Source organism: Desmodus rotundus, chromosome 11, assembly GCF_022682495.2.
Source record: "Desmodus rotundus isolate HL8 chromosome 11, HLdesRot8A.1, whole genome shotgun sequence".
In the NCBI taxonomy this organism is placed as follows: Eukaryota; Metazoa; Chordata; class Mammalia; order Chiroptera; family Phyllostomidae; genus Desmodus; species Desmodus rotundus.
This window is the reverse complement of record NC_071397.1, coordinates 60936394-60950627: the sequence shown is the minus strand read 5'-3', so window position 1 is coordinate 60950627 and position 14234 is coordinate 60936394. Positions and strand designations below refer to the sequence as shown.

General features: G+C 36.7%; 1 protein-coding gene across 1 annotated transcript in view; it reads left to right on the top strand.

The window, feature by feature from the left end:
• OSTM1 (osteoclastogenesis associated transmembrane protein 1) overlaps positions 1-14234 on the top strand; it is a 35854-nt gene that overhangs the window by 15002 nt on the left and 6618 nt on the right. Inside the window, exons 3-5 of the mRNA XM_024551784.3 lie at positions 6239-6336; positions 9149-9316; positions 11468-11633. Of these exons, the coding sequence (XP_024407552.1) occupies positions 6239-6336; positions 9149-9316; positions 11468-11633 (432 nt within the window). The remainder of the gene's footprint in view (positions 1-6238; positions 6337-9148; positions 9317-11467; positions 11634-14234) is intronic.

Sequence of the window (14234 nt, the reverse complement as noted above, 5' to 3'; positions counted from 1 at the left end):
TCAAAACACTAATTTGAAAGAATTTATGCAGCCCTATGTTCATTGCAGCATTATTGACAATAGCCAAGATTTGGAAGCAGCCCAAGGGCTCATTTAGTATTATGAGTGGATTAAAAAGCAGTGGTGCACTGGCCAGGTGCATCCGTTGGTTTTAGCGTCATCCAGTTCACCAGAACATTGTGGGTTTGGATTCTGGTCAGGGCATGTATGGGAGGCAACCGATCAGTGTTTCTCACGTTGATGTCTGTCTGTATGTGTGTCTCTCTCTATCTCGTCTTTTATCTCTTTTTATCCCTCTCTCCCTCTCTAAAAATAAAAGAAAAGCAATGGTACATTTACACAATGAAATACTTAACTTGGCCATAAACAGAGGGAATTCTTACTTACTGAGACAGTATAGGTGGACCTGGAGAACATTATGCTAAGTGAAATATGCCAGTCAGAGAAAGGCAAGTACCATATGATTTCACTCATATGTGGAATCCAATGAACAAAGTGAACTATCAAGCAAAACAAACAGTCCCATAAACAAAGAGCAGGCTGACAGCTGTCCAGAGGCAGGGGGTTTGAGAGCTGAGCTGGGAGGTTGGACAGATTGAGAAACAAGAAAAGAAAAGAAAAACTCATGGACATGGGTCTAATATGAGACTTCTGGCCAAGATGGAGATGAAGGTATATACACTTTGCCTCCTTGCACAACCAAAGGAAGGACAATGACATATTTAAAAACAAAAAATAACCAGAACTGCCAGAAAATCGAACTATATGGAAGTTGGACAACCAAGGTGTTAAAGAAGAAACATTCATTCAGACTAGTAGGAGGAGCAGAGACTGGCAACCAGGGCGGAGAGGACTCCGGCAAGACGGAGGCTGGAAGACTGGTCAGGCAAGGTGGTGGCTGGCGGACTGGGTGGTCCCACATTTGCACGAGGGTACACCGAGAGGAACAAATGGGGAGCGAGACACACCATGCAACCCAGGGTTCCAGTGAGGGAAAAGAAAGCCTCAAAACCTCTGACTATAAAAATCTGTGGGGGTGGTGGTGGTGGGAGAAATTCCCAGTCTCACTGGAGAGTCTGTTGGAGAGATCCACAGAGTCCTAGAAAGCTCACAAACACACCTACCCAGGAATCAGCAGCAGAAGAGCCCAATTTGCTTGTGGGTAACAGGAACTGACTGACTCGGGGTGAGAACCAAGCAAGCAGCACCGTTCCTCCTCTGACCCTTCCCCCACATACAGTGCCACAACAGTGACATGGGTTGCCCCACCCTGGCAAATACCTAAGGCTCCAATAACAGGTACCCCCAGACAAAGAAATATGGCCCCCCAAAAAACAACAGATCAAAACTCGAAAAATAGAAGTAAGTGATGAAGAGATAGCCAACCTATCAGATGCACAGTTCAAAACATTGGTAATCAGGATGCTCACAGAAATGGTTGAGTATGGTCACAAAATGGAGGAAAAAGTGAAGGCTATGCAAAGTGAAATAAAAATATACAGGGAACCAACAGTGATGGGAAGGAAACTGGGACTCAAATCAATGATTTGGAGCAGAAGGAAGAAATAAACATCAGTCAGAACAGAATGAAGAAATAAGAATTCAAAAAAGTGAGGAGAGGCTTAGGAACCTCCAGAACAACTTTAAAAGTCCCAACATCCAAATCATAGGGGTGCCAGAAGGAGAAGAGGAAGAGCAAGAAATAGAGAACTTGCATTTGGAAAAATAATGAAGGAAATTCCCCAATCTGGTAAATGAAATAAACTTCTAGGAAGTTCAGAGAGTTTCAAAGAAGTTGGACCCAAGGAGGAACATACCAAGGCACATCATAATTAGATTATTGAAGATTAAAGATAAAGAGAAAATCTTAAAAGCAGCAAGAGGAAAGGAGACAGCTACCTACGAAGGGGTTCCCATGACACTCACAGCTCATTTCTCAAGAAACCCTGCAGGCAAGCAGGGGATGGAAAGAAGTATTCAAAGTCATGAAAGGCAAGGACCTACATCCAAGATTACTCTATCCAACAGAGCTTTCATTTAGAATGGAAGGGCAGATAAACTGCTTCCTAGATAAGGTCAAGTTAAAGGAGTTCATCATCACAGGCCCTTATATGAAATGTTAAAAGGACTTACCTAAGAAAAATAATAAAAAATATGAATAGTAAAATGACAACATACTCACAACTATCAACAACTGAACCTAACACAAAAACAAACTAAGCAAACAACTAGAACAGGAACAGAATCAGAGAAATGGAGATCACATGGAGGGTTATCAGTGGGTAATGGGTGGGGGGAGGATGGGGGAAAATGTACAGAAAATAAGCATAAATGGTAGGTACAAAATAGATGGGGAGGTTAAGAATAGTGTACGAAATGGAGAAGCCAAAGAACTCATATGTATGACCCGTGGACATGAACTAAGGGTGGGGGAATGCTGGTGGGAAGGAGGTACGGCATGGAAGGAAATAAAAAGAAAAAAAAACAGCTCATGGACATGGACAATATTGTGGGGATTGCCAGGGGAAGAGGGTGTAGGGGGAGGTGAAGGGTGATATACAGGGGATGAATGGTGATGGAATGGAATGGTGATGGATGAATGGAATGGTGAGAGTTGACTTAGGGTGGTGAACATACAATATAATGTACAGAAAATGTGTTATGGAAACCTGTATAGTTTTGTTAACCAGTGCCATCCCAATAAATTGAATAAAAGAAAAAAAGTTTTCCTAGGATGTTGTCATTTTGTATTTTAGGAAATCAGAATATATTTACACCAAAATATGGGTATGAGACCAGAATATGCCACCCCAAAAATATGGCCCTTTTTGCATAAGGATCATTTTGAGCTAATTATTTTGAGAAATAGCAGGCACAGAAGCTCTGAAAATCACGGAAGTAATACTTTAAGGGAAATTTATATTTGTGAAGGAAATCTTCATGTATAAGAGGGTGTGTCTGTACCAGCAAGAGCAGGATGACTCTAAATCACAAGAGAATCTTACAAATGGAGAAGACAGGGGCGTCTTCTGTGTAACAAACTTAACACTGTTCACCATACTTTTTCCTTGTCATTTCCCTATAACTGGCCTCCCCACCCCTTGTTTCTTTGTTTTAAGCTGAAGATTTAAGCTTGAATTCTGAGCCACCTCTTTGAGTTACTCATTTTACCTGTGTATCTTCCATGTATATATGAGATATAGAAGTTAATAAATTTCTGTTTGTTTTTCTGCTGTTAATCTGTGTTTAGTTTCAGGTGCTCCAGCTGAGAACTTAGAAGGGTAGAGGGAAAATTATTATTTCTCCTCTATATTATTTATACACACACACACATGAAAATAACAATATAAATATTGAGAGAATTTTTTCTGGATTACTGGGATTTTTAATTTAAACATAAAATAAGTTTTCTGAGAACTTGTGTGAAATTGTTAAACTTAAGCCGCTAATCCATTTGTCCTAGTTGCCTTTTTGTGATGATCTAGTTATTAAATTTGCAAGTACACAGCTGCTAAATGATGCCAGCAATAATGATCTTTAGTACTAAACAATATGGAGTCCATTCAGTCTTGCACCTAAATGACAAAATGAGAAGAAAAAAAATTACAAAGGAAGAACAAATACTACTGATGTGTTTAAAGAATTTGTTTTTGTCTTTCTCTGACTGGCATATTTCACTTAGCATAATACTCTGTAGGTCCATCCATACTGTTGCAAATGGTAAGATTTTCCTCTGTTATGGCCAAGTAATATTCCATTGTATATATGTACCACAGCTGTTTTATTTACTTGTCTGTTGATGGGCACTTGGGTTGCTTCCATATCTTGGCTATTATAAAAAATTATTTTCTAAAGAATTATTCTATTGCAGTGAACATAGAATACTTCTTTCAAACTTGTGTTTTGGGTTCCTTCAGATATATTCCCAGACATGGGATCACTGAGTCAAAAGGCAAATCCATTTTTAATTTTTTGAGGTATCTCCATACTTCTTTCCACAGTGGCTGCACCAATCTGCATTCCCACCAACAGTGCACAAGGATTCCCTTTTCTTTACATCTTCACTAACACTTGTTTTTAGATTTATTAATGATGGCCATTCTGACAGGTGTGAGATGGTATCTCATTGTGGTTTTAATTTGCATTTCTCTGATAAATAGTAATGTTGAGCATGTTTTCATATGTCTATTGGCCATCTGCATGTCCTCTCTGGAGAATTGTCTACTCACGTCCTCTGCCCATTTTTTAATTTGGTTTTTTTTGTTTTTGTTGTTTTGGGGATTTTTTTTTTTGGTATTGAGATGAATGCTTATACATTTTGGATATTAACCCCTTATCAGATGTATCCTTGGTGGGTATCTTCTCCCATTTAGTAGGTTGTCTTTTTCATTTGTTGATGGTTTTCTTTGCTGTGCAAAATCTTTTTAGTTTGATTTTACTTATATGTGGAATCTAAAGACAAAATAAATGAACAAACAAATGGAAAGACTCATAGATGCAGAGAACAGACTGATGGTTGCCAGAGGGGAGGTGGGTTGAGGGACTGGTAGAAAAGGTGAAGGGATTAATAAGTACAAATTGGTAGTTACTAATAATCATGGGGATGAAAGTAAGGCATAGGGAATACAGTCAGTAGTATTGTAATACTAAGTGTGGTGCCAGGTGGGTACTGGAAATATTGGTGGTGGGGGAAACACTTTGCAAAATATATTATCTATGCTGTAAACCTGAAACTAATACAAAATAATACTGTATGTAAACTGTAATTGAAAAATAAAACTAAAAAATTTATTTTTAACTGAGACTGAACATGTGATCCAGTTTGTAGGCTATGTCTTTTGATAGAAAATAAATATTTGTTTTTCATACAGTTATATAGTTAAAATCTTTTAAAATGAATAAGTGCCTATTAGAATTTGAAAAAAGAATATTATTAAAAATATAAAATACAAAAAGCTAAAATATTGTTTTAAAGAATGTTAAAATTAATACACTGCCCACACCACATTTCCTTACTAATTACTAGCTGTGGGTTGGCACCTGGTCTTTGCAGTTGTTAGAAACAGAGGCTAGAATCATGTATTACTCCCAACTCTTTTATCTTTAGACTCCCTATGCTTTGAATGATATTAGTCTTGGTAGGCAATGAATTTTTGGAGATTGATGGAGACTCAAAAGAAGTGAAGTGTTAAGAGCTGAAGTCTTCCAACTCATATTACAGATAACATGGAAACTAGTTTTTGTGGAGAGTGACTGGACTGCTAAGAAGTAAAGAAAATATATCAATGAATTCTCCTGTACAGAATTTTGAAACTGTTATCGGAAGTGGATAATGGATATAAGGATAGCCTTAAAAAAAGATTTTATTTATAGAATAAAAAGATTTTATTTATAAAGATTTTATTTTAGAGAGATGGGAAGGTAGGTGGAGAGGCAGAGAAACATTGATATGTGAAAGATACATCCATCAGTTGCCTCTCGCACACCGCCAGCTGGGAACCTGGCCTGCCACCCAGGCATGTCCCCTGACTGGGAGTTGAACTGGCAACCTTTTCGTTCTGAGGTGGGTGCTCAATCCACTGAGCCACACCACTCAGGGTGGAATATTATTTTTATAAGATTTTTTAAAACATGTAAAACAGTTCTATTTTTTTCCCCAGACTTTACCTGAAGCCTGTGCATAAGTATTTAAGGCAAAATTCCCACCAGCTTATTTTTCTGATCTCCAGACTTGCACTAGATTAGAAAGAGCATATGAAAAAATGATACCCTCTTAGATAACAAATGACACACTAGAGAAGATGGGACACAGAACTACTCAATTTAACACAGGAAAGGATCATAAAGCTTATGACTTTAGGTAGAAGTAATGCAAGATAAACAGCCTTCTGCCTAAACAGCACTAAGAGTACCCTACTCAGGCAGCATTTGATAACTGATGTTCATGATTAAGACGTTGGCTGTCAAAAATCAGTTTAAATTTTATTTGGTATATTGTTTTTATAAAGAGAGGAGAATATATGATTATTTTAATGCTTATGATAGAAAAAATAACCTCTGGAAACTAAAAGGGGTAAATTTCATGTATGTAGAAAATTCTCTTATGTGGAACACATCAAGCTTTTGTGAATAGAGAATTACTCTAGTTTGAAACAAGATGATAGTTTGAGAGAGAATTGACAATACATAATTATTGCCTGAGATATATTAATATTCTCTTTTTGGTCTTTTTTCACAGATTGTTTAACGAACCAAAGTGAAGAATTATCAAATAGCACGTTAAACTTCCTCAATCAATTTAATAACACCTTGACCTGCTTTGAGCATAACCTGCAGGTATTTTGTATATGATACTTGAAATTTAAATGCTGCCTTATACAAATGAATAATAAATAATTCCAACTCTTATGACATTAATTATTGATATTTATCTATATACACAATGTAGAGAAGTTAGTGGACCTAGATGTCCTAAGTTCTTCCATTACTAGCCCTTAGGCAAATCACAAAAACCTCAGTCTTCCTTTCTGTAGGGCGGGGATAGTAAGATCTGCCAGGCCTACCTTCAAGTATTTTGTAGTGAGGGTCTGATGAGATAATGAGCATGAACGCACTAACTGAGGCATGTGGTTGTTTAACTAAAACATAATGTTGTTCTGTCCAACAGTAATTTACCTGGACTTTGTTTATGCAATAAGGTATTTGCGATGCAGTATAATTCTGTTTCTAGGAAGCTTATTCTTTGTGTCAGTATTTGCTTACGTGTTTAGTAGGTAACTTTGAATGTTGAATTATAATATAAAAGGTAGCCTAGATAGGTCAACAAACCTATCTTGGTAGTTTTTGGTGTCTCCACCTCTAATCCTTGAATGTTGGAATTGGAACTTTCCTGGTGGTGGTGAGGGGTGAGATTGGAACTCTGGTAAAATCACAGTTTTGAAAATTGCTTAACAAGTAAGTAATCCCCACAAATAGATGTAAACATGTTTAGAGTATAGATATGCATGATTTCTTCTTTATTACACAGAATTAGGTATTTCTCTGACAATAATAAAAACTATCAGATGACCATTTCTTAAACTATGTTCTGCAAGATGTTAATAGATGGCCCATGTACTAATAAGGTTGGGACTTTTTTTTTTTAAGATTTTATTTATTCATTTCTTTAGAGGAAGGGGAAGGGAGGGAGAAAGAAAGGGAGAGAAACATCAATGTGTGGTTGCCTCTCACGCTCCCCCAAATGAGGACCTGGCCCACAACCCAGGTATGTGCCCTGACTAGGAACCAAACTAGCAACCCTTTGGTTCACAGGCTGAAACCCAATCCACTGAGCTACACCAGTCAGGGCTTTAAATTATTTATTTATTTTTAGAGAGAGGGCAAGGAAGGGAGAGAGGGGTAAAAACATTGATGTGTGAAAGAAACATCCATCAGTCGTCTCTCGAATGCCCCCAGCCAGGAACTCACCTGCCACCCAGGCACATTCCCTGACCTGGGAACCAGACTGTCAACCGTTCAGTTCACAGGGAGGCACTCAATCCACCGAGCCACACCAGCCAGGACAGTTGGGAAATTCTTTACTATAGGACGTCAGAATTTTAGTGGACTAATTTATGTTGTAAAACTCTAAATGGTAATTTTTGTTTACAGCATTTATTAAACCTATTTTCCCAGAAAACCTGGTTTAAGAGACAAGTATTCTGATAAATGTATTTTAGGGAAATTAGCACTTTCCCTGGGATGTTAGTTGCATATATTTTTCCTAGTCTGTTATTTGTCTTTTTATTATGCTTTTCTTTTTGTTATGAAGAAATTTTATGATGTTAGATTTATCAAAAAATTTTTAATGGCTTTCAGGTTTTGTGTTATACTAGAAGGACTTTTCCTACTTTGAGATTATTTTTTAAAAATTCTTGTGTGATTTAGTACCTTTGTGGTTCTTATTGATATGTCAAAATATATGTGCATTTTAAATTTTAACATAAATGGCTAAATTACACTCCCCCATCAAGGGTCTGTGCTCAATTTTTGATTGAACAGATTTGGCTGAATACACAATTATTCTGTGCAAAACAAGCAATGGGCTATTTCTTGTGGCAGAACTAAAGGGAGTCCCAGTTTCTCTGACAGATAGATGGTGAGTGTAACATTGTGAGGGTGCTTTCATTTTAAATCCTTTTGTTTTCCTTTCTCTTTCATTCAGATACTCAGTTAACGTAGCATTTCTCCAGGCTACAAGGTAAGGAATAAAGTGAGCTGACTCTTCAGAAAACTTATTCTTGGAAAGACAAGTGTTAGTCCTAAAATCGGAAAAGACTGAGGTTCTCTAACGTAATCTATCATATGTTATATCCATTACCTTCATTTAGGTTACAGTTCTTTGACCTTAGTCCTTTTTTGTTGAGTAGAAGGGCCCGGGTTATATGCCTTGGGGGTACGTGTGTGGGGATGCAGTGTTAGTGCCTTCCCCTTCCCCATTAATAAAGTCCTCTCTGGTGAGGTCAGCACAGGCAAGGGCCTATTTTACATATTTGATGAAAGTAGCATAGATAAGAGCAAACATATTAAGTGATAAGATAATTTAGGAAATTTTTGTTATTTAGGATTTGGAATTTGGCAGATGAACTCATATTTTCCTCAGTTAACAGTGGCTAGTGAAGAGGTTTTCAAAATTTAGGGACAGAGCCCTGGCTGGTGTAGTTCAGTGGATTGAGCATAGGCTGCGAACCAAAGGGTTCGATTCCCAGTCAGAGTACATGCCTGGATTGCCGTCCAGGTCCCCAGTAGAGGGTTCATGAGAGGCATCCACACATTGATATTTCTCTCCCTCTCCTTCTCCTTCCCCTCTCTCTAAAAATAAATGAATAAAATCTTTAAAAAAAAATTTAGGGACAACTGGGACATGCCAAATCTTTTGCTGTGGGTTTTACATACCTGGTTTCTAATCCCTGGGACCTACAATACAGGTTGTGTAGTCCTCTTTTATAGATGATAAAACAGAAGCTCAGAATGATTTAGCAACTTGCCCAACATCATAGCTCAGCCATTTAACATACTATGTTGTTTCTGTTTTCTAGGAGGGCAGATAGCATACATTAAAGAGACATAGTGTTTATTGTGTGTGTTACATGTGCTTTTGACATTTTAGGGGAGCATACAGAGTCTTCTAAAGTTAAAAAATTATTCAGAAGTATGCAAAAACTGTCTCAAAGCATATAAAAATCTGAGTAGTCTCTACAATGAAATGCAAAAAATGAATGAACATGAGAATAAGGCTGAACCTGGAAGACATTTGTGCATTGATGTGGAAGATGCAGTAAGTACTTTGCTTCTAATATGATACATATATAGTTTGCAGTGTTGTTGAACGTGCCTTCAGTATTACCCCTTTCAGAGGTGAACTGGAATCTTCATTTGATGTCTTCACCCAGAAATAACCAGCTCTAAAGTAGTAAAGTTTTAGAATATCCTGATCTGTCAAACTAAAGTGGAAATTAATCAGTTCTTCATATGTGAGTTGATAATGTGGTACATTTTATTTCTTTAGTTTGATAACGTGTGTCATTTTCTGAGATGTGAGCTTTGTTATATGTTTACATTTTAGTTTCTTATGCTTGTGTTGCTAATTCAAGAAGTCTCTAAGTTATCATGTGTTTCTGAAGCCATTCTGCAATTACTTCCTATTCCATTGCTTTATTTCTTTATATCTATTACTATCTGAAATGTTTTATTTGTATATTTATTTATATTATAGTCTGTATAAAATATAAGCCACATGAGGATAAGGACCTCCTTTCCTTTTTTTTGTTCACTGTTCAGTATTTAGAACAGTGCCTGGCATGTAATATGCATTGATTGAAGGAATGGTCAACAAAACTTTTTTCTCCATTGTGTAGCCTGCCCTTTCACGGGGCACCACAAGATGGCGATCATGCCTTTCTCATGGGAATATGATGCCTGAGTATTGAGGCTTTAGAGCAGTGATTTTCAACCTTTTTCATCTCATGGCTCTCATAAACTAAAAACTAAAATTCTGTGGCACACCAAAATATATATTTTTTGCTGATCTGACCAAAACCATATGTGTAATTTTGATTACACCAGAAGGCTATTGTGTTGGCTGTTGTCATTTTTTTATTTGACTAAGGGAAAAGAGGTCAGTGCCTATGGCTAAATTGTGAGGTATTACATGTTTTAAAAATTCTTGGAACACACTGGTTGAAAATCACTTCATTAAAGGAAAGTGAGAAATTATTGGCTAAAAGTAGAGAACTTAAGGTCCAACTTGATAAACTTAATGGTTGATGATAAGTGTGAATTATCATAGCAGCTCAGAGTTAACTATAGTAGATCAATAATATTCAAGATGGCAAAAAGCACTTAAAATGATTCACTGTGGGGATTTTTGTTGTTTTTTACTGCTTTATTCCCAGTTTCTAGAATAGTACCTGGTTTCTCACAGGCTCTCAATAAATAATAAGTACATACTTAAAATACTAGTCTATTGTATTGTTTTTAAAATAAAAATGAAAATGAATATTCTGTGGGAGCACACAGGAAATCAGCATGACCACCTATTTTGCAATAAGCAAGACTTACAGTAAACATACAATGTACTATCTGTAAACCATATCTCAATTACACAAAATCCAGGTTAGAACAGTTTTCTGCATATAATTTGATAGTTCCTTATATAAGCTTGTTCGAGAGAAACTAAGAATTCAGTGAAAGTGAGGTCCTGTTGCCCCTAACTTGTATCTGTTGTGTGTTGCTAAATAAGATATTAATATTATCTAATAAAGTTTCCATGATTCATTAGGTATTATGTACTTAAAAATTATTTGCCACAAGTATGAATCTTTCATAATATCTCATAAAATATTAAGCATTTCATGGATAGAGAAGCTTTATAAAGTTGATTTTTTTAGTTTCATCTAAAAATATTACAATAAGTGTAGAGATTACATATGTAACATGAAAATTTTTTTGTTTTGTGAGTCTTTCCACCCCCCCCAGTTTTATTGAGGAATAAATAGTAAAGTGTTATAATGGGATGATTTGCTATGTGAATACATTGGAAAGGGATTCCCACAGTCAAGTTAACAGAGCCATCACATCCTATAGTTACCCTTGTAATCTTTTTTAATGAATAAAGCATGGCCTAACTATATTCTTATTGATAGAGTTTCTCTGTTTGAACTCTGTGAAGGATTGACATTATGTGGACAGTATTATGAATTTAGAACATGGAATTTTTATATGGGTATAAATTTATACGATGACTAATTGTGAACTACCTTCTTTCCTGGCTGAAGAGAAATTGTCCTCAACTATCCATAGATTTTTTTATGACGTGTATTTAGTCCAAATTCTGAGTAGCTGTTTAGTCATTAACAAAATAACTGTATGAAATTGAAGACAAATTATATATAAAATAGAGTAGTAATATTATTTGTTATTGTTTCAGATGAACATTACCCGAAAACTTTGGAGTCGAACTTTCAACTGTTCAGTCCCTTGCAGTGACACTGTGCCTGTAATTGCTGTTTCTGTGTTCATTCTTTTTCTACCTGTTGTCTTCTACCTTAGCAGCTTTCTTCACTCAGAACAAAAGAAACGCAAACTCATTCTACGTAAGTGTCTTTTACAATTGTTCATTTATTTAGCTAAAAACTCATATTTTAAAAATTCGGGCCTGTTTTAGAAATGATGTATACTCTTGAGAACTCAAGCTATATTCGTCTAAAATAGCTCTGGACTTCAAATTTTATAATTATGCTTACTAATGAAAGAGATGTGTAGGAAGTTTATAAGTGCAGATAATCAAAAGCCAACATACAGTATCTTTGAGATGCTTTAATTGAGACAGCTAGATTCCCTGGAAAAAGGTTGGCAACAGCAGAGGAATAAGCAACAAAGACTTTGCAGACCTGAAATGGCCACAGTAGGGAAATAGAGATAGCTCATAAGGCCCATTGGAGTCGTAGCAGAAGCACCTAGAAGGTACAGCAGGCAAGGATAAACTACAGCTTACACACAGTGTATTTATGAACACTTTGAAACTGCAGTTGCAAGAATATTACTTGACATATAGCATGTGCTTGATACAAGTTCCTTTCCTTTGTTCTCAACAAATAAGGCAGAGCGGAAAAGGCACTAACTGGAAGATCCCAACTAGTGGGAAAAAAGTGGCTCTGCGTCTCATGAGTTTCTTGTTTAATCAAAATGAAAATACGAGCTTATCTTTCAGTAATTTTAGTTTTTTAAAAGAAAAAATTTTTTGAGAAAAAATTTAGGCTTTTTTCCCTCCTCATATATTATTCCTAGTCTAGAAACCTATGATATAAAAACTTTCCCCCATAAATTTTCTAGCACTTCATGGTTTTTCTAACTTTGTTTTTAATATATGTAACTTTAAAAAAAAATTGGTTACTTGTATATCAGTTTGAATGGAATTTGTAATGTCTTATCACCTTAAAAAGCTAGCTACTGGAGAGGAGGAGGGTCTTTATCATGGGTGTATTTAGTAAAGCTTTTTGAAGATTGCCAGCATTCATATATATGTAAATATCTCAGTCCTAAAACACTAATTTAGAATAATAATATACTATTGCAGGGACCTCACTACTGAGAAACTTTAGTTTTCAGGGCTTGGTGTACTTTTAAAGGTTAGCATCTTACTTGCTTTGCACATCTATTTAACACTATGAAAATTTTTACTGCTTCTCCTCAGGGTTTTTGTTTGTTTTCACAGTAAAAATCACTATCATCTACCTGCTTGTACAAGCCACAAACCTGTTCTCTTTTAATTTCTTAATGTTTTTCTTTATTTCCCTACCTCCCTGTTCTGTTCCCACTTCTTTTTTTTCACTTTTTATTGAATTTATTGGGGGGATACTAGTTAACAAAATTATACAGGTTTCAGGCACACAATCCCACAACACATCCTCTGTACATTGTACTATGTCTTCTCCACCCAAGTCAAGTCTCCGTCCATCACCATTTGTCCCCCCTGTACCCTCCTCCACCTCCCCTTCCCCCCAAGCAAGTACCACACTGTTGTATGTGTTCATGAGTTTTTTCTCTTTTTTTCCTACCCCACCTCTTTTTAGTTCAGCAAGTACTACCAATCCTATTTCCAAAAATATATTTTAAATTGTCTTTTCTTAGCCCAGGTCACCCTCTCTTATCTCACTAATGTAAGAATCTCTTAACTGACTTCCCTGCTTACATTTCTTGACTCACTATGACCCATTCTCCATATAGTGGCTAAAGTACATTTTTTTGAAACATTTTATTTATTTATTTTTAGAGAGGGGAAGGGAGGGAGAAAGAAAGGTAGAGAAATATCAGTGTGTGGTTGTCTCTCACATGGCCCCCATGGGGGACCTGGCCGGCAACCCAGGCATGTGCCCTGACTGGGAATCGAAGCAGTGATCCTTTAGTTCACAGCCTGTGCTCAATCCACTGAGCTACGCCAGCCAGGCTAAAGTACTTTTTTTTTTTTAAATATATTTATTGATTATGCTATTACAGTTGTCCCATTCCCCCCCCCACTCCACTCCATCCGGCCCACCCCCTCCCTCCCACATTCCCCCCCTATAGTTCATGTCCATGGGTCATACTTATAAGTTCTTTGGCTTCTACATTTCCTACACTATTTTTACCCTCCCCCTGTCTATTTTCCACCTATCATCTATGCTACTTATTCTCTGTACCTTCCCCCCCTCCCCCTCCCACTCCCCTGTTGACAACCCTCCATGTGATCTCCATCTCTATGGTTCTGTTCCTGTTGTAATTGTTTGCCTAGTTTGCTCTTGTTTTTGTTTTAGGTGTGGTCGTTAATAACTGTAAGTTTGCTGTCATTTTTACTGTTCCTATTTTTTATCTTCTTTTTCTTAGGTAAGTCCCTTTAACATTTCATATAATAAGGGCTTGGTGATGATGAACTTCTTTAACTTGACCTTATCTGAGAAGCACTCTATCTTCCCTTCCATTCTAAATGATAGCTTTGCTGGATACAGTAATCTTGGATGTAGGTCCTTGCATTTAATCTTGGGTAATGTAATTATGATGTGCCTTGGTGTGTTCCTCCTTGGGTCCAGCTTCTTTGGGACTCTCTGAGCTTCCTGGACTTCCCGGAAGTCTATTTCCTTTGCCAGATTAGGGAATTTCTCCTTCATTATTTGTTCAAATAAGTTTTCAATTTTTTGTTCTTCCTCTTCTCTTTCTGG